Source organism: Siphateles boraxobius, unplaced genomic scaffold (assembly GCF_051911475.1).
Source record: "Siphateles boraxobius isolate OS27281-9 unplaced genomic scaffold, OSU_SipBor_1 68, whole genome shotgun sequence".
NCBI lineage: Eukaryota > Metazoa > Chordata > Actinopteri > Cypriniformes > Leuciscidae > Siphateles > Siphateles boraxobius.
In genome coordinates, this window is record NW_027509195.1 from 11,228,637 (window position 1) to 11,251,052 (window position 22,416).

Genomic DNA, 22,416 nt, shown 5'->3' on the forward strand with positions numbered 1-22,416 from the left:
GAACAATTCTGTCTTGATACACCACTTGATGTCCAAAGTAAAATCTGTGTGCTGAAGCAAATTGCTAATGTTTGCTATACGAATGGCAAAGGATTTATAATAAAAATTTGGATTTTTAAGCCACTGACACATCTGAGACTTGGATCTATAATTTTCCAGTATGATTGATACAGTGGGTGTTAATGAGCGATTCAGAACAAAATAATCTTTTCAGAGTATTCTTTTTAATCATTCATTTGAACCGATTCATTATTCTTACCTTCTTTCATTATTCATTCGACTGCGAAAGAGAACTAAAACTGAGGTGAGTGACATGTAAACGCCACGTTTGACAATCTATATAACCCAAAATCGAAAACATTGTGATAAACTTTAGTATTTAACTACAAAAATGCAATGTAAAATGCAGGTACTTCTGAAAAACACTTTCATAGGAATTGTTCAATCTCTGGATTCACTTTTGAATCATGTTTTTTAGATCTGAAACTGTCAGTCTACTTGATGCTATTATCAATTGTGTTCTGCTGTTATCTCGAATTTCTCTGTTTTTGCATGTACTGTCAGTCAGTTTAGTGTTTCATTTCCTTTTAACATCTCTGAGACTTGGATGTAAGGTTCTCCGGTATGTATGATACATTGTTCATGCTACATTCTGTTAATTAGTGATTTACAAACAAATTGTTTTTTGAGAATATTCTTTTTAATGATTCGGTTGAAATTATTCGCTCAACTGCAAATTGGAACTAAAACTGATGCTATTGACATGTAAACAAGGCCACATTGGCCACAATCTTGACATTGAAAAGTGATAAATGGTAGGATTTATCGAAACAATGTATTTAACTTCAAAAATGCAATGTAAAATGCTTTACAGGGACCATTTTGAAGAAATTGAACTTTATTTCTTAAAAAACAAAACAAATTGGGGTCCTTGAGATCCGAACGGTCCAAATTAATTGACTAACTTAAATTAATTTAGATTCTTGATGTTATATTCAATATTGTTCCTCTGTTATCTTGGATCTTTCTCTGTGTTTTTGCACATACTGTCAGTCAGTTTTGTGTTTCAGCTTTGTTTGGCATCTTCATGGTGAGGATTCATTGAGCAGAACGCACCCTCCCCCTGCCCGTTCTGTCATTTCAGAGCATTATTCCCTTATGCACACTTGTAGCGTCAGTCTGGAATTCTTCAACGCTGTTTTTCAGTTAGGCCTGGGTGGTATGATGATATATCACGGTAACCGTTTAAGATACTGCTATACCATTTATACCTTGGTAGATATATTTGTGCTGAATGTGCACCCATTTTTAAATCCACCTGGCTTACCTTTCCAATAAGAAAAAAGTACAGTTGTGTTGCTTCTTTAAAGTTCCATGTAGGAGTGAGCGATATGGCAAAAATATTATATCACAATTTTTTCAGAGAGGATCGTGAGCTAATGTGTTGAGTGAGTGAGAGGAGGCGGGTGTGTGTCAATTTGCCATATGAGAGAAGAGAGAGAACAAGAATGCACATCTTTTATCGGTGTATCAATACGGCAGAAAGGAGTATTGGAGTCATTTCAGATATTTCAGTATTGATTCATATCGAAATATCAATATTTTTGACAACACTAAACCCTACCGCTGCTTTGCTAAAAAATGTATGTGTGAATGTACGTTGTGGCCCGATACACAATCTTTCTTCAAAGGCAGATCGTTGAGACATTTTTTTTGTTCACAATCTAAAATCGGGATATCGCACACCCCTAGTTCCATATAAATATTATGCTAGCTCTTTATTTTACAGTCCTATCTCCCAGGTACATACTATGTACTTATTATAGTAATTACAGTAACTGGGTAATAACTAGGTACTAACCCTGAACCTATCCCTAAACCTAACCTTAACCCTGTAGTTACCTTATATTAACCATTACTTTCTTAGGTAAATACACTGTAAGAACACATAGGTCCACTTACTGTAAAATAAAGTGCAACCAATATTATTATACATGAATATGATAATTCAGTATTATGCCATCTGATAGCATCACTGTACTAGTAGCACCAGTACTTCTTTGTGAGGGAAGTATTTTTGTCAGACCATTACATCTTACTGATATGTGCTCGCTTGAGCTTTTTCTGAAACGGGATCCACAAACCCCTCTTATAATCTGTCTTTTAATGGTCTTGGGAAAAAGCTGCTTAGTCCTGAAGATTTGGGGGTGGGGTTTCGGGTGTTGACTCTCCAAGACAATTGACAATAGCCTGTATAGCCTCTTCTGCTTGAGTGACTTAATAGTTGCTGTCCTATTGTCTTGTTTTGAGGTCAGATCCAGGACACCTGCTGCGAGCAGCGACCGAAAAACAATGATCATAATGGCCAGTTCCAGTTTGATAATATCTGAGGGTCATGTTTTCAAGTCGTTAGTTCTGTTAGCGCTATCAACCTCTCTAAACCCATTTTGTTTACCTGCGGCATGTCCTTGATCCGAGCATGTAGAGGAGGATCGATATGGGTCGCAGGGAAGGGTGTATAAATGCAGCAACCTGGCAGTGTTCTGATGAAAATTAAATGCATTGAATAGGAAAATTTATAATCAATGAAATATATTTTCTTTAACATATTTTTTAACAATGATTAAAATAGGACAGGTTGTTTATTTGATGATAAATACAGTAAAAACAATAATATTGTGAAATATTATTACAATTTTAAACAATTGTTTTCTGTTTTAATATATTTTAGGATGTAATTTATCACTTTGATGCAAAGCTGAATTTTCAGCATCATTACTCCAGTCTTCAGTGCTTAATATTTTTGTGTCACTGTCAGAGCAAATATTTACACTCCTGCTCGTTAGGTCGTATGGCAGGATAGTGTGTACGTGCGCGTGTCTGTGTGTGTACAGCAGAACTACTCTGACAGCACAGAGAGACTGCGGGAGGAAGTGACAATAATAGAGTGTGTGTGTGTTTGTGACCCATTTTAGCCAGCGCACCTACAAGCAGACTTCACAGCGTGTGCTTTACTGGACACAGCTTGGGCTGCACCCAGTTTCTCGCGTGGTTCTTAGCACAGGGACACCACATACACTGTGTGACACTTACGCAAACACAGCCCACTATTCATTTGAATATTTCTCTCTCTACATCTATCCAGGTTTCTTTATTTAACAGCCATGTGGTTTCACCCTTTACACACACACACACACACACACACACACATACACACACACACACACACACACACACACACACTGAGCCTTTCTCCATGGCTAAAGCCAGGGCTGTTACTATAGAGATGCTGCCCACATGATGGTACGGACTTTGACAGCACGACTTCGCTATAATAAGCCTCTCTCGCTCTACTCTATATCAGCACAGTTCTTCCATGTTAAGATGACAGCTGACAATTGCTAGCAGCTTTACTATGGTGACCCACAACCATCCCCTTGATGATGTAAAAATGCACTGGTACCATGATACACAAAGTATGTTTGTATTTAAATAGTATGAGGTAATGCATATTTTTGGATTCTTTAAAGCTTGGCAAAGAAAGGGCTTCAAATTTAGTTTCTATTATAATATGGAACCATACTTATTTATAAGAATCTTTTAAGATTCTACTGGATATACTGAATTTTAGTTAATCTCAAGCAGGATATTTTTTATTCTTTATATATATAGGCAAGGCAAGTTTATTTATATAGCACAATTCATACACAATTGTAATTCATAGTGCTTTACATAGAAGAAATTAAAATAAACAAAAGAAATAAGAATAATTAAAACAGTTTAGAATAAAATATAAAATACAGATATATATATATATATATATATATATATATATATATATATACACGCACGCACGCATGCATGCATACTGTACATACATGCATGCTATAAGCTATATCAAACGAAATAACAGATCCTCAGCTTTTAAACAAAACGACAACAAAAACATTTTATTCTAGCTTTATGCATTCTTTTTTAACTACACTTGAATGTGTGTAAGTTTCATTAAAAAAGCAACATTTTGAACAAAAAGCTGAGAAAATCACAATTCAATCAATGGCAGGGAAGCGTTGTGTTATAATGACAGAAAAGTCCGTCAATGGTTGGGAAAGAGTTAACTTAAACTTAAGCCATTGATATAGTGCATATCTTCTGAAGTGATTATTCTGATTAAACTCCTTAAATAGAGTTTAGGACTCTCACCCAGCACTCTTTTTTTCTTTATTTTTGGCTGTTTGAGGACTAAGACTTGAATGTTCACTAAGCAAGTACGTAAAGTAAGCGCAGCCATAGTAATATTATATTTGTCCTAGCATTATCAACATTGCAAAAAACTAAAAAACAAACGATAGCGGTAATTAGCATAAATGAATTCCTTCTTTGGTCCTTTTGCTCTTTCAGGTTAACTAATGTCCTGGCACAGCTAGTCCAGTCATTTTAAGCCAAAATGGAAGTCAACCTTGAACAAATTGCAACAGAAGCAAACTCAACTGATTTTGTATCCTCAATATGTCCTGAGTAAGGAAAAAAAAGCCCCGAAGAATCCCATTAGGGGAAAGTTTCGAAAAAGACCCAAATATATCCCATTCATACGCCTATTCATTCTTTTTCTCACGTGAAAAGGGTAAAAATTTTAACCTTTAGATATCACCATGAAAATCACTGAGTTGATTACTTACATCAAGACAAACAAAAAATGTATCACATGTTTTTTGAAATTGTTTGTTAACATGGACAAACGGTGCATAATATAATTACGTATTAGCTAATTTGCATAATTACCCAAACAGTTCTAAACATTGGTATAGCCAGGTGAAAATGTCTTGTTGACGTATAACAGTAAACTATTTAATATTAAGGTCTGAATGGAACCCATTTAGGCTACCCATGAACATTAATGCAGGAAGAAGTACTTTAGAAACCAGCCTTTATTAATTATTATTGCAGAGATGGGGTTTGGGGCTGGGGCCGTGGGACTGTTTCTGGGGGATGAGTCTGAGGGAAGAACAGGAGACACGGTTAAGGAGAATGCAGAAGATAAAAGGTAGGTGAAATAAAAAGTGTCTGGATCAAAAAATCTAATTACGTAAACAATGCACTCAATGCCCAAACCCCATCTCTGCAATAATAATTAATAAAGGCTGGTTTCTAAAGTACTTCTTCCCGTATTAATGTTCATGGGTAGCATAAATGTGTTCCATTCAGACCTTAATATTAAATAGTTTACTGTTATACGTCAACAAGATTCAAAAAAACATTTTCACCTGGCTATACCCAATGTTTAGAAATGTTTGGGTAATTATGCAAATTAGCTACTACGTAATTATATTATGCACCGTTTGTCCATGTTAACAAACAATTTCAAAAAACTTGTAATACATTTTTTGTTTGTCTTGATGTAAGTAATCAACTCAGTGATTTTCATGGTGATATCTAAAGGTTAAAATTTTTACCCTTTTCACGTAAGAAAAAAGAATGAATAGGCTTTTTTTTTCCTTACTCAGGACATATTGAGGATACAAAATCAGTTGAGTTTGCTTCTGTTGCAATTTGTTCAACCTTTTTTCATAAAATGACTGGACTAAGCACCAGTTTGAAGATATTCTTGTTAAATAAACTAATATACTGGGGACAGCGTGCTTGCAATGCCTTGGCCAAGCATGCATGTTCGTGTACTTGAGTTAAAGTTGTTTTTTGGCCTTAAAGTCTTTAACTGGCTGAACTTAGCATAACTCTCACACAGGCCAAAAAATGCTCCCTACAAAAACATACTCCATTCCTACATCACTCGTTGCCATGGCTACAGAATACTCCCCATACCAGAGAATTCCTGCCTGGAGGTCTCATGGATTCTTTGTGTTTGTTTACTGCTGTCTGCAGTCCAGCTCTACATGAGGCTGACCTTGTAAAGCACATGCATCTTTCATATCTTTACAGTTTATTTTAATTCATTCACTTAAAGACACGCTCTTAAAATCTTCCGTGCACAACTTTTATTTCTCTCGCCGACCAGACAAACATAAATGTCAGGATCATAAAATATTTGTGGAGCTAAATTGAGGTGAATAAAACTATACTGGGGAAACTGGAGAATTATCCCTTGTTGTGATCTAGTTTCACATTTGCTAATTTCAGCAGATGTGGTATAACTTTCTCTCATATAAGCCTTTCTTACTGTATTTTGCTGATCTTGTTATAATGCTGAATCATTCATACATTTTCAAAATCAAACAGTGTTTGGACATTGTCAAGTCATTGTGTGTATTGAGTTTATAGTGCAGACTAATAGCTGACATTAAATGGCCTTTATTCTCCTTTTCTGTGTCAAGTGTCAGGACCCCAGTGGGTTCGGAAATGCGCCATGTTTGTGAGAGCGATGAGCCTGGCGGACATGTCCGGTAAGTGCCGCTCCGCATCCAAACGCACTTCACGCACAGGATGGGATCAACTCTGACTCTGTTTGTACAGTTATGAAGTTAGAAAGAGGAATAGTGAAATGATAAAATACTGTATTAAGATGATTAAGATGCTTTTGATGAATAACAGGGTTTGAACCCATCCCTGCCTAAACTCTTACCGTGCATGTCATTATTGTTTTTTATTGAGTCTCATTCACTCATAATTACTTACTCTGTTGATAATTCCAGATTATTCTTAATCAGGAAGGGCGTGTCTACACTCTACAGGAAGATATTAGCATAATACACACCCATGTTCATATAAGGGCTTTCGTAAACCTCTACTGTATAAACATTTGTCAGTCTCTGCATATGATTTCATATTTTTAATGTATCAAATTTCAAAACTAGTTGAGATGCAACTAGTTAAAGATTTAGTCGTATTCTAACTTTGAAATTAGACTTGTAGTAGAGTCATTTAAGTAACAAACATTCTCGAATGTTATAACATTTTTTTTGTGAATTTCAAATCAAATTTAAGTGATAAAACTGAACTTTTATTATAAATAGCCTATAATTTTCACACAAAAACTGCTTAAACACAGGTTGTACTCAGAAATACATGTGTATACGTGGTTAGTGAATGAGACTCATGTCTTGTGATGTTGTGTTTGTGTGTGCATGTTTCGTGATCTGTGTGCATTTTTTGCCTTTCCTTCTGTCTTACCTCTGACTGAGTTGAAAAAGCCCTTGTTTGTGAGTTGTCTGTGCATATCTTTTGCAAAGCTGGTCAGAAGACATGTAAACTGTGCATAGCATCAACATCACTGGTCATTGATTGCTGGATGACCAGAATGGACTGTGAGTGATCAGGATGCCAGACTTTATATTCGGATGTGTAAATATCCATGTTCAGATTACATTTTCTTTTCTTTCTTTTCTGGCCTATAGAAGGGCAAGCCATATTTCAGATGGAAAGATACAGATGTAGTGATCTCATTTAAAAGTTGAACCATGAAATCAAAACTGACCCTATTTATCTTCTTAATACATGTTTCTGGTCTTATTTGGCTGATGTCATCCCTTCTCCAACCAATTGAACCCATTCTGGAATGGAACACCATTTTTTTTTTTTTTTTTTTTTTTTTTTTTTTTTTAAATCCAGTTAATTCTGATGGATGAAACAATGTTCTTTTTTTGTTCTCGAGTCATTGAATTTGGCCGATCTCACAACTGGTTTAATTTAATGACGTAAAAAGACGTTGGCGACATTTTATGACTTACTTTCTGATAGTCATCATGTCAAGCATGAATAATTATAAAATGGATAAATCAATTGCATCACTTTTTTTGCGCTTTTCTCAGCAGTGATGTAACACAAGAACCTCCAAATATGATCAAAATCAATTTTCTTCAAAATTTTTAAGGTTTTCTATCAAATGAGTTTGAAGTAAAATGTACTTGATGATACCTTTTTATTTTATTTTTTTGTAGAGTTGCAAGCCATTACTTTTAAGTATGCCAGTTAGATGTGAAATCATTAAAAAGTACCTTCAGGGTGTAAGGGGTTAACAGTGACAGTCAGCAGAGAACTTTCATATCACTTATATCGGGGCGTCAGTGGCTCAGTGGTTCATGTAGATTGTCTACAAACCGAAAGGTTGGTGGCTCAATCCCCGGTTCCACCTGAGCAAGTGTCGAGGTGTCCATGAGTAAGGCACCTAACCCCAGCTGCTCCCGACGAGCTGGATGGCGCCTTGCATGGGCTGACACCGCCGTCGGTGTATGAATGAGTGTATGAATGGGTGAATGTGCTGCAACATGTAAAGCGCTTTGGTGGCCATTGGGTCTGTGAAAGCGCTATATAAATGCAGTCCATTTACCATTTATATAAAGCTTGAATGATCAGGATCGGTATCGGCCGATCATGATGACAAGAAATAGATAGTTTGTATCGGATGTAAAAATCCTGATCAGAGCATCCCTAACCTGAATACTTGTAATTTTTGTATTTGTTCTTATTTTATTAATGACTGTTCACTTGCCTCATTTTTATTAGTTAGGCTATAGTTTTGCTGTGGTATCAAGGTACTTAAAGTGTTCTTTACACGTTTTACACAAAATTTCGTTTTAATCGTCTCAACTTCTAATTTTTGCTGATCTGAAAAATGATCCGATCCATGACTCGAAAACCGGAATGTGATCCGAACCTTCAGTTATGTGACCTGTTGTACCCGTACATTGAACTGTCAGGACGCACCTAGAAAAGGGTGCCTGAACATCCCTAACATGTCCAAAAACCAGTGGAGATAACGGCACAAATGCTGTGTCATACGAGCAGCCCTCCTCTTCCTGCGAACAGCTGAGGAGTCACAGAGGCCTGGCGTTAACCCAACGTTCAGATCACCACATCAAATATTCAACAGGTGCCTCTGAATGTGAGCCTTTTGTGTGTCCGAGACGATAAGAAAGGCAAGATAGATGAGTATGTGAAGAAAGAGTGCTTTTACGCTTACGAGAATCACCAAGGAAATCCGCACGTCTCAGAGGGTCCGACTGCAGGATTAGAGACCAGAATGAACATTGATGCACCTGAATTAGTGAAGCGATGATCTAGGGAGGTGATGACAGCTAAAGTGTGGCTAGTACTTGACCTTGTTGACCTCCATACTTCTGCGTCAACGTATCATCCGCAGAAGAAATGTTCAAGAGGAAGAGAGTGCTCAAGGTATGAACCAATCTATGATAAAGGACGATTCAGTATTTTGTGGAAATATTCACCTAGCTTTCTTAGGGTTTAATTGGTTGGTCGGGTAATATATATTACTGATTTGTGTATGGTGTTTATGTCTTTAAAGTTTAAGATTTGAAGCAGCTGTCAAGAGCAGCTTGTGTTGTGTCCAACAGTTTCTGTCAGAGAAACATAAACCAGTCATGGAGAACGCATCTGAGGTTACCAGAAGAGAGACTGCAGGACCTGCATTTTTCCAGGCTTTATGTGGTAGAAACTAGACAAGTTCAAGTTATACTTTATCGTACAGCAGAGAAGAGGTGCTCTAGGTCAACCTGGTTCATTAGCATGTTTCCATCGCAGGTTTATCTCAGGTGAACCCGTATGCCAGTCGCCAGGTGCCTCGTTTGCTGTAAATCCTCCAGCGGGTCCGACAGGTGTGTGTTTGCATAACATCACTGTGGCCTTGGTTGAAACCAGCTGCGTTTACTGTCACTACACGCAGTACTCATAGCCTTGGATGAGGAACACTTGAAGGTTGAAATGTAGTCTTTATTGTGGGTTGAATAAAAGCACACTGCTTTTTTGAGTTTTTTCAGCACTGTGATCAGGAGCTTTCACAGCTGGATGGGCGAGTCATGTGGTTTCAGCACACAATGTGCAATGAAACTTGGATCGAATGAGATTTAATGATACATCTATCAGCTGCATTCAACATAGATTTATCTCGTTGTCATTGTTGAGTAGACGAACGATTTGATGTTCTTTTGTTTCATTTGCAATTGAGGGTTTTGAATCATATTGTATTTTAATATATTATATTATGTATTATATTATAATATATTATGCTATACACTTTTGTTTAAAAGTTTGGGCATGGTAATATTTTTGTTGTTGTTGCTTTGGAAAAGAAGTCTCTTATGCTCACCAAGGCTGCATTTATTTGTATAAAAATATAAAATGAAATATCAAATGTGAGATATTATTAATATTTTTAAAAAACTGTTTTCTATGTGAATATAATGTACTTTAAAATGTAATTTATTCCTGTGATCAAAGCTGATTTTTCAGCATCATTACTCCAGTCTTCAGTCACATGATCCTTCAGAAATCATTCATGATTTGGAGCTCAAACATTTCTTATTATTGATGTTGAAAACAGCTTTAATATTTTTGTGAAAAACTTGATTCATCAGGATTTTTTTTATGAATATAAAGTTCAAAAGAGCAGCATTTATTTGAAACAAAAATCTATTGTAACTTCTGTAAATGTCTTTAATGTCACTCTTGATCAATTTAATGCATCCTTGCTGAATAGAAGTATTCATTTCTTTTCAAAAATTGTGCTGAGCCCAAACTGTTCAGCAGTACTGTACTTTTCCTCTTTGCATGTTAGACCGACCTTTAAAGACAACTTGATTGAATGGCATTCACAACAAATTTAGCTTCTGTGATGTGCCGTAATTCTGAGTAAAACCTAGCCAAGCATCAACCATGACTATTGCTTATCCTCATGGTTTGGGATTCGACAAACCCTAAACCATATCTAGAGGCTAAAATTACATTGGAGACTTGGGCCAAGCAACCATCCAGTCAGCCTTGCAACCGCATTGCAACTTCCTGGCAAACACTTTCGCGGCAAGCATTATTCATATTTTCCTTTAGTCTGTATTCAAAATGATGATTTAATATTATCTTTCCCCATCCTTAATGTTAGCAGAAAGTCATTTCAGTTGTAGAAACACATTTAGATTTTCATTAATATATTGATGAACCATGTTCAATAAGACCTGGGACATTTATTAATAATGTAAATGGGGTCAAATTTGATTTCAGGCTGTTTTATTTATTTTAAGGCAATGGAATAGTGTTTAAAAATGCTGCTTTTGCTCCAGGAATGTTACTCCACTATTTTGAAAACCCTTCTGTCAATCAAGGACAGAGAGGAAACGTGGTGTGCATCTTTGTGTAATAATGACTGACACACAATCAGTGTGACTCCAGTTAACCTCTTCAGACAGGGCTGTGCACATCGGTGTAACTGTGCAATATATGTCCACTGATTTATAGACAATGGCAGGCTGCTCTTCTCACTGTCGCTGATTTGGCCGACATCTCTCCTCTGAGATCTCAGCTGATCCTCAAGCCATGTGCTGTGAAGGCCGAGTTCTCATCAGATTGAGGAATGTGTGCTCAGTCCAAAGCTGAACGGAAAGGTGGGAGCTGGGAGGAGGTTGGGTCGGAACAAACATTTTATTTTTCAATCATATGGAGCAGGGCTATTATATTTTTGAAACATATACCTTATTATATTATTTTCATTTTCTGTTTCTTTTAGATATAGTTCTACATACATTTTTATTTTGTTTATCATTGCAAAAGACAATTTTAGTGTAATATCCATTTTAGTCACCATTTAAGTTTACTTTAAGGATTAATATTAAGTTTAAGTTTCCATTTCAGCACTAGTATTGGATTTAGTTTCTCTAGTTTTTATTTTGAATTGCATTCTTTTTAATTATTCATCAATATTTATTCTATTGGTTCTCATTGGAAAGTTTTTGCTGTATTGTATTTGTAAATTTAATTTAAGTTTTGATCAGTTGGACCTGTTAATAAAGTTTTTTAGTAATTTTATTTTAGTGTTATGTTTTAGCTAGGCCTATTTAGTTGTTTTTTTAGTTGTTTTTAAAGTATTAGTTTTAGTTTCACTATTTTGTACTTTGAATTATTTTCTGTTTTTTGGAATTTGGTTTCAATTATATATGAATCAAAAAATTTTTTGTATTTTATTAGAAAATGGCCAGTATAATAACAAAATAATGATTTTGTTAAAACTAAATAAAATGTAGTTTTTATTTTGGATTGTATTTTTAAATTTCTGTTTAGTTTCAGTGAGAGTTATGCAAAGTTCACACTGAACGATTTTAGGCCCGATTTTCGCTCGCCGACAGGTTTGGGGAGATCGCCGACAAATGCCCGAAATCATAGGCAAATCGGTGCTCATTCACGCGAGTGACATGACGCAGTGTGAATTCTCTCTGATCACGTCTGATCATCGCCAGCGAGTCGCAGACGCCCGTGAGATATTTGGCATGCTAAATATCTGGATCTGTCGGCGATTAAAAATCCTGCTGTGTGAATGTGTTCTGACTAGGGCTGCAACTAACGATTATTTTGATAATCGATTAATCGGACGATTATTTTTTCGATTAATCGGATAGAAATTAAATTAGATTTTTTTATTATTATAACTAAATAAAACCGTAAATCAGGGTATTTATGTGTAAAAGTGTACTTTAAAAAGTGCAAAAGCCACACATTGAGTTTTACTAATATCAATATTTGCATTGTTTTTAATGATAATTGCTGATGGCAAGTTGACAAACATGATTATTGTTAAAAAAATGATATCCAACATATTATGTTTTAACACAATTTTTGTTAAAACAAATTTACACAGACATGTTGTTCAGATGTGAATATCTGAACTAAAAACAAACTAAAAACATCTAAAATATATAATTCATTTAATTTTTATTTAAAATTAATTATATATAAGGAATATAAGGATAAAGAATATAATATATATTATATATAATATATAAAAGAATAATATAAGGATAAATTGATTAAATAAATATAGAAAGACTGAAAACAATTGTGTGAACGTAGAGCCGCAGTAGATCGCGTTTGAAAAACAATTAAAACTTAGTAGACAAATGCTATAAAAAGAGAACGGAATGGAGGTAACGTTACCCAGCAAGCTAACAGGCTTGAGTAAAGGACAGGAGAAATTATGCATTAGTGCACAAGCATTCGCTGAAAACCACTGAGTACAGTGACTAAAAAACAATATTTTACTGCTGCTGTTATTAACTGCCTTTATATTTAGTGCTTCGCTTTGTAAAGACCGTTTTAATTTAACCTATTTCTGCGGTAGCGCTATTTTAATCCATCACTTACGTTGCGAGCGAACTGATTGCGCAACCTGATGCTCGAGACAAAATACAGACATCCCAAGATCCCGGAAGTCCCGGGAGTCTCCCGCATATTGATTGCGGCTCCCTGATGCCCGCGAATTAGTTCAAACTCCCGAAATCTAGAGCGCGCAAGCAAGAGCGCGCATGCGAGACATAAGAGACTGCTCCAAACCGTGTAGCGCGCGCGCTCGGCAGAGCGCCTGAGGGAGAGAGACCTTGCGTGTGTGTGCGTACCAGTAAACGCTCCCCGTGACGTAAGCAGACCAACTAATCGATAATGACATTCGTTGACAACGATTTTCATAATCGATTATAATCGATTTTATCGATTAGTTGTTGCAGCCCTAGTTCTGACTGAAAACCACATCAGCGATGACCTACAGCCAATGAGAGTGCAAGATACAGGGCAGCGGGAAGTTCGAGGAGGAGTTATAGAACACAATATCAGCATTTTAATAGATATATTTACAATTATATCAAACAGAAACGAACCACAAACATTTGGTTGACCCGCAGCAGCAGCAGCACATTGCAAAATTATTTATTTACCCCCAACTCTCTTTGCAGAACACAATCCTTTCTCCCCTGCGTTATTTCCTTATCACTTCTCGCGTGTTTGGTTGTGAAACTTAGATTTGCAACTGAAAGAACTTGTCTGCGATTCTTTTAAGTTATGCAGTGTGAAACCTCCTGTCGCCGATCCATCGTGCAGTGTGAACACAGCAGCAACTGAACGCTACTTCAGATAATCACGCAGTGTGAAAAGAACAGTGACCCGACTACTTTGAAAATCGAGCAGTGTGAACTCGGCATTACCTGTTAATAAATAGTTTTTACTTTGTTTGTATTTTTCGAAACACAGCTATTTGTAGTTTGGGTTGTGATTTGGAATTGAGTATTAAAAATTAAATACAATACTTTGCATATTTTATTATATAAGATCATTTTCTCTGTAATTTTGAGTTGATAGTGAACATTTATAGCTTCGGATCGCTTTTGTTTTTAAAGTAACAAAATATTTTTTTCAGGGCTAGTTTTCATCATTCTAGTTTTTGTAATAAGTTTCAACAAACGCAATATTAATTGCAAGCTATCAGAAGCTGTGTGGACTTGCAGTCAGGTTGACAGAAGTGATTGTATCTTGAGGTCTGTTATCAGTGTTTTCAGCTTTGCTTCCTTGTCTCCTCTATACGAGATGCAGCATGCAAATACAAACACAATATTTGTTTACAGGGCATCAGTGCTTTTGCTTTTTGCAGCATAGTTATAGAAGTAAGCACATATACTAAGGGGTTTATTATTATCATTAGGATTATATGGGAATAGATTAGAAGTCAGATTTTTTTAAAGTCACACACATCTGCTTAACTGTACAGTATAGGTTAACTCTTTAATAACCTAAATATGCTTATGCACCACTGACTATCTCTAAAGGTTTCTTGCCCAGGGGGGAGCAGCTAGCAATAAAGGTAAGTGTGACAGAAGTGCCCAGCATCTCCTTTCTCCTGTACTGCCACATGCACAAAGCTTACCGTACATCAATCTGATCATCGCCTCTAAAATGATGCGCTTATCATTAAAGCTGGCCTATTCTAATTTGCATCTCCTTTGCGGAAGTAAACAAGATTGCATTGGATAAAACGGTAGACAAATCCACTCTTGTCGTCCCTCATTCCTGTGCTTGAATTCATCCGTGACTATTTGGTGTTGTGTAAACCTAAAGGAAGACTGCAGAGATCTGTTCTTCCCCGAGGGGATCAGGGAAGTGGTGTCTCGCAACCAAATTCTCCCGTAGCAATGTTTCCATCGAAACTGCCTGTCAAGTGGATGAAACTCAAACAGTCATCCTGACAGGTCTGCTGTTATCAGAACTAATCTGCATGACTGAGCCATAATTCGCCAGAGCTTTGATTCATCAAGGACAAGCATAAAAAGCTGCTCTAATAAGGGAGGAAACATCTGGTGTGTATTCAGCTCTTGCTCTTTAGCCCTGCATTGTAATCCTGGAAGTGTCTGCACTGAACTTTTGAGAGCGGCACATATTATATACTTTGACTTTCTTTAAAGCTAATTTGATTCTGTAAAGCGCATTGTAAAAACTTGACTTGATTTATAAAAATGTAAAAAAAATATTTTTATTTCTGAAGGCCCAAAGTATTGAATTGGATTAATACAATAATAAAATATATATATTTAAAATATGTACATTAAATATGGTAATCGAACCCTCCAGAAACTCCAGTATAATAGCAACATTTATGGCGGACATCGCAACCTTGTCACCTCAACGTGATTGGCTGTCTCACTTTTTTTAAAACTTTTATTTACATGATGTTGATCTTTTCTTATATTTTTGATGTTCTTGTCACCTCTTTCAATCCCAAATCCCAAACCTGCTACCCATTTCCCATAGAGATTCAAAATGGCCTCTTGGCTCACTTCACACCAATGGTCATGTCCCATGAATAAACATTGTTAATTGAAACCCATGCCAATCTACACTGATCACCCATTTTAAAAGTGTTTGATGCAAATGCTTGGCTTTTTTCCCAAATGAGACCAGAGATCAGCAGACGACCGTCTGGGTCACTTCACAAGCTGCTTCCTGCTCCCTTAGCGCCTTTCTGAGTGTGATTTGAACATTTAAATTAAAGTGATCTGAATCCTATGAGAATAATCTTTGTACTCTATGATCACTGTTGATTTAAGGCATTTGTAATCTATTTTCTCCAAAGTATGTGAGCTGTTGACTATCCTTCAGATGATTCATTCTTTGGCTCTCAAAACAGCAATGACTTGGAGCTTTGTGATGTAGCATGAATTGTAAACCCATCAGAGCATAACAACTTTTTCTTCTGTTCTCTTTCACCGTTCTTCAGGCCCGGAGCACTGATAATCTGGACAGTTCTGGGGAGCCTGGGACCCGATCGGTGGGCACCACTGCCAACTTGAAGGGGAAGATGAGCAAAAGGTGAGAAACGACACATCTCTCTATCAGTACAGTCATTTAGGGTGTTTTTAAACTAGAGTTTGGTGCAGACACATCTCCTTTTGATGTCAGAGTTTGGTTTGTTCAAATGGTATTAAATAGGGCCATATGAAATCAGTTTTCTTTTCCCCCAAATTCTATCTACCTTTTTCATTTTCTGGATTCCGATTTAATAAATTTCTTATTCTTTTTTGATCAAAGATTTTGATTAAGAAATGTTGTCTAATCAATTGAGGTCATGAAACTTAATTTATTAAATTATTAAAATGTAACAATAATAATGCCCTATGAATTTTTTAATGTTTTCAGAAATGTCAGGTTGTTTTTTTAATAGTTTTATTGGATTCTGTGATGAATACTTTTGTGTTAAATCATAAAACAAATTAGTTATCAAATTAATTCTTAAAATGTTCACAATTCAGTTAACCTTTTAGAATGTAATCAAATGGTAAATTGTAAAAATACAGCAGCCGCACACTCAAACACTGTGCAAGATCAATTTATTAGCAAGCTTTCGGTCTTGCGACCTTCTTTAGGCATTTCTACTTAAATGTAATCAAATGAAAATTTTGCATTTGTGCTGCACAAATGCACACAACAGAAGTTAACTATTTAAAATAAAACGTGGATGAAAATAGTTTCAATAAACTATTGTTGTTATTACTTTGATAAGTTAATTCTACTGTATAATAGGAATATATTTCTATCATAATTACTTCAAGTTAAAACAAACTATTATTTTAGCAGGTTGAAGTGAAGACCTTTGGGGTTTTGTGTGTATCTGATGATAGTTTTATCAAATAAAATGAAGGAACGTTTGTGACATTCCAAAATACTGTCCACTTTTTCTGCGCCACAGAAATCATAGGTCCCTATCTTAAATCAGCTTTCCAGACTAAGGTGACAAAACTTAGTAACAACACCCATTTGACCTGTTAGTCCTGACCCTCAAGAGTAAAACAGCCTTAAAATGTTTAGACACAAAAGAGACAGACTATATTTTAGTTTAATAGTTAACAAAGTGTTGCTGTCAGGATGAGTTCAGCTTTACGTTTGTCCAGCTCTGAACACACTGTAAAACAGGAAGTACTTGGTTTCACTTCCCTCTGAAATAACTGTTGATGGGATGCAGAGTTTCCCTGTGGTGTTCATGAGTACCATACTGAAAACTGCCCTGGAGCGCTTCTACATTCTCTGTAACTTGAAAATGCAAGATCGAAAGAAAATGTGCATACTACTTTCCTGTGCAAAGCTCAGTGCTAATACCAGGGCATTGATAAGTCTGTGCCATTTTTCTGTGTTTTGTTTTCCTGGCGAAAATCCTAAGACTGAACAATAGTTATAGTGCCACTTGCCATATAATGACTCATTTGATTAACCAGACAAGTTAAATGTTTTTAAATTCACTACTTTAAGCTTGTTGCTACTCTGTGATAAAAAAAAGTATATGGTGTGTTAACTCATTTGCTTGTTTTCTTGTGGTTCCAGGCTTTCTGTTGTGAAAGGTCACTTCCCTAAGCTTATTGACTGTGCTCATTTTCACTATGAAAATGTGGACTTCGGTTCTATCGAGGTAAGATATTGTCTTGTTGACCAGAGGTTTCTCAGCTCTCTACCTAAATGTCAAGAAGGCCCAAAGTATAGATACGGCATCAGCTTATTCGTATTCTTCTTATTGTTATTATTTTGCTTAAAAGAAGGTATTTTAGAGTCGCCATGTCAGGAGCACATTCGATTAATGCCTATGAAAGCATTAAAACTTGTGTATTTAAGAGTGAAAAAATATTCAGCAGGAATAAAGTAAAATTGGATTTATTGGAATTTCATTGAATGAAAAAGTGTTAAGCTATGACATTATCGATTAAGATTATTTAATGTGGTTTAAGATAATACATAAATAAAGATAACATGAACTAGTGAATTGTGAACAATAACACTAAGAACATCAATGAAAATGTCGATTGAAATGTCTATTTTTTGTTTGTGTTAGTAATGTACATGTTTAGTTGTCAGGTTTCATCTCATTTAGGGTTAAGAAGAAACAAACAGATATCAGCATACAGCCAGAATATCTCCAGGGCTGAGACAGCCTCACTTTGTGACCTTCAATAACACACACACACACACACACACACACACACACACACACACACACACACACACACACACACACACACACACACACACACACACACACACACACACACACACACACACACACACACACACACACACACAGACAGAGTTCCAGATTTTGTTTTTGTGTACTCTGAAAGGAAAGAAGAAACAATTACTTCTATTTGATTCACAGATACACTGCAGTATGTCAGACTCAGAGCTCTTCTCATATAAACTGCCGGTCACACAATGATCTGTGCTTTGAATGATCTAAAGCTAGTCTAAAATTTGTGATCAGTTGAAGGAGGTTTACATTCAAAATGATAGACATCCATTTTAAAAATGCATTTCACTGTCCCTGTGGCATTGTTTTTTGTTTGTGCTGCTTATATACCCATTTTGTGTTTATGATGGCAGAGAGATGTATACACACACACACACACACACACACACACTCGAGAGCACCTGGAGCGCACTGACCGCACAGCATGACTGGAGTAGGAGTCCGTCTCATTAGTATTTAAACCCCCTAAAGAAAAGAGAAAAATAAAAGACCTTTACATGTTTTCTGATCTGACCCTGTGAAGCAGAAAGTGCCTCTCCTCTCCTCCTCTCTGTGCTATTGCAAAATGATTTCAATGGCCATGTACCATACTATCACCATGCTATACTATCTTCCATGTAATCCCATGGTATATGAATACAGTAATGACTTTACATGCATACTACCGGTCAAAAGTTTGGAGTAATTCTGATTTTTTAAAAAAATGTTTTTTAAAAAGAAGTCTCTAATGCTCACCAAGCCTGCAGTTATTGATCAAAAATAAAGTAAAAACAGGAATATTGTGAATTTTTTTTGATCAATTTCATAAACCCTTGCTGAATAAAAGCATAGCAAATAAATTCATTAAAAAGCTGAATAAAAGCAAAGCAAAAATGTTACTGACCCTAAACTTTTGAAAATCAAGTACCTTTAAATAAAATAGTATGACCACCACATCTCACTGACCACACTCATTATTTGAAGCGATGAGGAAGTTTGCACATGCTTCAGGGATATGAAACCGCATTTCGGTGACTGAATTATTGTGAAGGGATGTTCCGAGCTTCTCATAAACGATCATGTGTTTGAGAGTACCTAAATCTCATAAAACACGAGTAGCATGGTCTTAAACGGACATGGTGTTGTCCCAAAATGACTGCAACATGTTTATGCTGGTACATTCAGCTTGGACTGGATTTTCAATCATCCTACTAGAAGTGTGCAATCAAACACTGCTTAAAATCAGACTTGGAACCTGGAAACTCGTACATAAACTCCGATTACAGTGGGATGATGATCCAAGTGTATGATGAATTAACACCCACTGAGATGTACACAGTTGATGATAAACATTCACCTTCTCATGTGACATGTCTGATCAGAGTCAGGTGTACACAAAATTATACAGTGCTAGTTGACTAGTTGTTCTGGTAACATACTGCTTGGTTATTTCTAGTCTTGCACGACAATGCAGGACCATGAGCATTCCCTTTAAACGTTTGTTTATTTGCACTTCTTCACACCTTCATGAATTAATGTCTGCTCTTTACACCTTCAGCTTCAGTTTGCCAACGAGCAGAGCGATGCCAGCTGGACCTCGGGCAGTGCCAAAGATCTGGTTTTCCTTGTGCAGGTGTCCTGCCAGGTGAGTGGGCGCACATGCCTCAGTCAGTGCTAATAATAAACAGCCCCTCTTGCTACAGCCTCAAATTAAAACGCAACTGATCGAATTGCACGTGACCGAAGTCAGTGCACTACACCTTGTTTAGCATCTTCCTCTCTTCTGCTGGCATCTTGTTTGTTGACTTCCCCCCCTGCCTCGATTCTCTCTCTCTCCCCTATCTCTGCCCCCCGTCCCCCTACTCTCTCTCCTTTTCTGAAATCTAGGGGAAGACGTGGATGGTACGGCGTTCGTACGAAGAGTTCCGGACGCTGGACGCCCACCTGCATCAGTGCATTTACGACCGCCGTTACTCTCAGCTCCTGGTCCTGCCCGCCCTCTGCGAGATTGGAGACCGGGTGGAGGTAGGCTTGACTACACTGGATACTAATGCTTATCTAATTTAGCTTCAACGTAGCGCATATTGTACCGCTAACAGAGTTAGCTGCTCAGTTTTGAGGTCGTCGGCCAGTTATGTAGGTTGGTGTCTGGACCCTTAGGGACAGTGCTGGGAAAGATACCACTTTGTCTTTCACATGTCAATTTTAGTTATTTTTCTCTTTCTTTCATGTATCATGAGACTATATTTTAACCTTGTAGTCTTTAATTACCATTAGATACAGAAGCTGTAATATTGTGAAATATTATTACAATTTAAAATATACAATAAAATTTTTAATTTATTCTGGTGATGGCAAAGCTGAATTTTTAGGAATCATTACTCCAGTTTTCAGTGTCACGTGATCCTTCATAAATCATTTCAATCAAGGTTAAAAATTGTTAATAGAAAATGCTGCTTAATATTTTTGTGGAAACGTGATCATTTTTTTCAAGGATTATTTGATTAATAGAAATTTTAAAATAACAGTATTAATTTGAAATAAAAATCTTTTGAAACATTATAAATGTCTTTATATACTGTCACTTTTGATTATTTAATGCTTCTTTGCTGAGTAAAAAAAATTGCTGACCCAAAACAGAAAATATTTTCATTAAAAAAAGATTGAGATTTTCAGTTGATCTTAACTTGTATTGCACCTAGAACGTTGCTTAAAATCAAACTTCTTATGTGATATCTTTGCATAGTGTTTGACTTGCCGTTTGAACATGCATGTTGTTCACGCAGATCTTCACACCACTTTTGTCGGAGTATCTGAACCGCCTCTCAATGATTGTGGACAATAAGCTGAACTGTGGGCCGGTTCTCTCCTGGATGGAGGTGAGAGGCAAACAGAGGAGAGATAAGACCGCAAACATATATTAGAGTAGATTAGAACTGACATCTAAAAGAAACTTATTTAAAAGGAGTTCACCCAAAAATTAAAATGTCATTATTCACTCGCCCTCATGTCGTTACAAACCTATTTGCATTTCTTTCTTCTGTGAAATACAAAATAAGATATTTTGAAGAATTGCAACCCATTGACTTCCATTGTATTAACAAAAAAAAATTCTGATAATATCTTCTTTAATGTTCCACAGAAGAAAAATCAGTCATACAAGTTTGGAATGATGAGCATTAAGTACTCGAATAAAAGGAGATTTATGTATTTTTTTGTAATTTTGACTTGTCATTTATCTTACCATATCTCAAATCTCAACATTTTATATTTCTTTGTAAAAACATGGCTGTATCTGTTGTTCCTCAAAGGTAAATTTAATCGCTCTGAATTTTGCCGTGAGATTGCAACTAGAAGTCTTGCAGTATTACAGCTAATTGCTTTTTATAATCATTGCAGATTGACAACCATGGCAACAGGTTCCTGCTGAAAGAAGAAGCATCTTTAAACGTCCCTGCCATCGCTGCTGCTCACGTCATCAAGCGCTACACTGCCCAGGCTAGCGATGAGATCTCCATTGAGGTACTCAGACCAGACCACTTACTTTTTTTCTTGTGCTAATGCATTTCCTTTTTTCGAATAGGACAGTGAGATGGCACATATGAAAGAATTCAATATTTTAAATAAAGTGAAAGTGAGCCATACTCAGAATTTGTCCTCTGCATTTAACCCATTCAAGTTAGTGCACACGCACTAGAAGTAGTCAGTTGTGAACACACACACACACACACACACACACACACACACACACACACACACACACACACACACACACACACACACACACACACACTGCAATCAATGGACACACACCCAGCCAGCCAATTTTGCTGAGGTGCCCGGGGAGCTATTGGGGGTTAGGTGCCTTGCTCAAGGGCACCTCAGTCATGTCCTGCCAGTATTGAACCCGCAACCTTTAGGTTACCAGTCTGACTCTAACCATTTGGCCATGACTGCCCCAAAATAAATAGCTTTTAGTTTGTCAAAGCTGTCGCAGACTAACTGCTTGTTCTGTTCAGTGTTGTAAATCAAACTACAGCATAAACTTGTACCCAGTTTGCCTGGTCCTAGGACAAAATTTAGTTTTCTCTGCTCTTCCTCCTTCTCTTTCTCATCTGTCAGGTCTATTCCTGTCCCCCCTCCCTATACGCTGC

General features: G+C 36.6%; 1 protein-coding gene across 13 annotated transcripts in view; it reads left to right on the top strand.

The window, feature by feature from the left end:
• Positions 1 to 22,416, top strand: part of arhgap33 (Rho GTPase activating protein 33) — a 62,030-nt gene that overhangs the window by 16,438 nt on the left and 23,176 nt on the right. For 7 of the 13 annotated variants that reach the window (XM_077214731.1, XM_077214735.1, XM_077214732.1 and 4 more), the window contains exons 2-9: positions 6,330 to 6,398; positions 14,547 to 14,581; positions 15,992 to 16,083; positions 17,590 to 17,674; positions 19,821 to 19,907; positions 20,150 to 20,287; positions 21,049 to 21,141; positions 21,662 to 21,784. In XM_077214731.1, coding sequence (XP_077070846.1) covers positions 6,330 to 6,398; positions 14,547 to 14,581; positions 15,992 to 16,083; positions 17,590 to 17,674; positions 19,821 to 19,907; positions 20,150 to 20,287; positions 21,049 to 21,141; positions 21,662 to 21,784 — 722 coding nt within the window. The remainder of the gene's footprint in view (positions 1 to 6,329; positions 6,399 to 14,546; positions 14,582 to 15,991; positions 16,084 to 17,589; positions 17,675 to 19,820; positions 19,908 to 20,149; positions 20,288 to 21,048; positions 21,142 to 21,661; positions 21,785 to 22,416) is intronic. The other 6 variants (XM_077214741.1, XM_077214743.1, XM_077214745.1 and 3 more) reach the window with 2 other exon arrangements.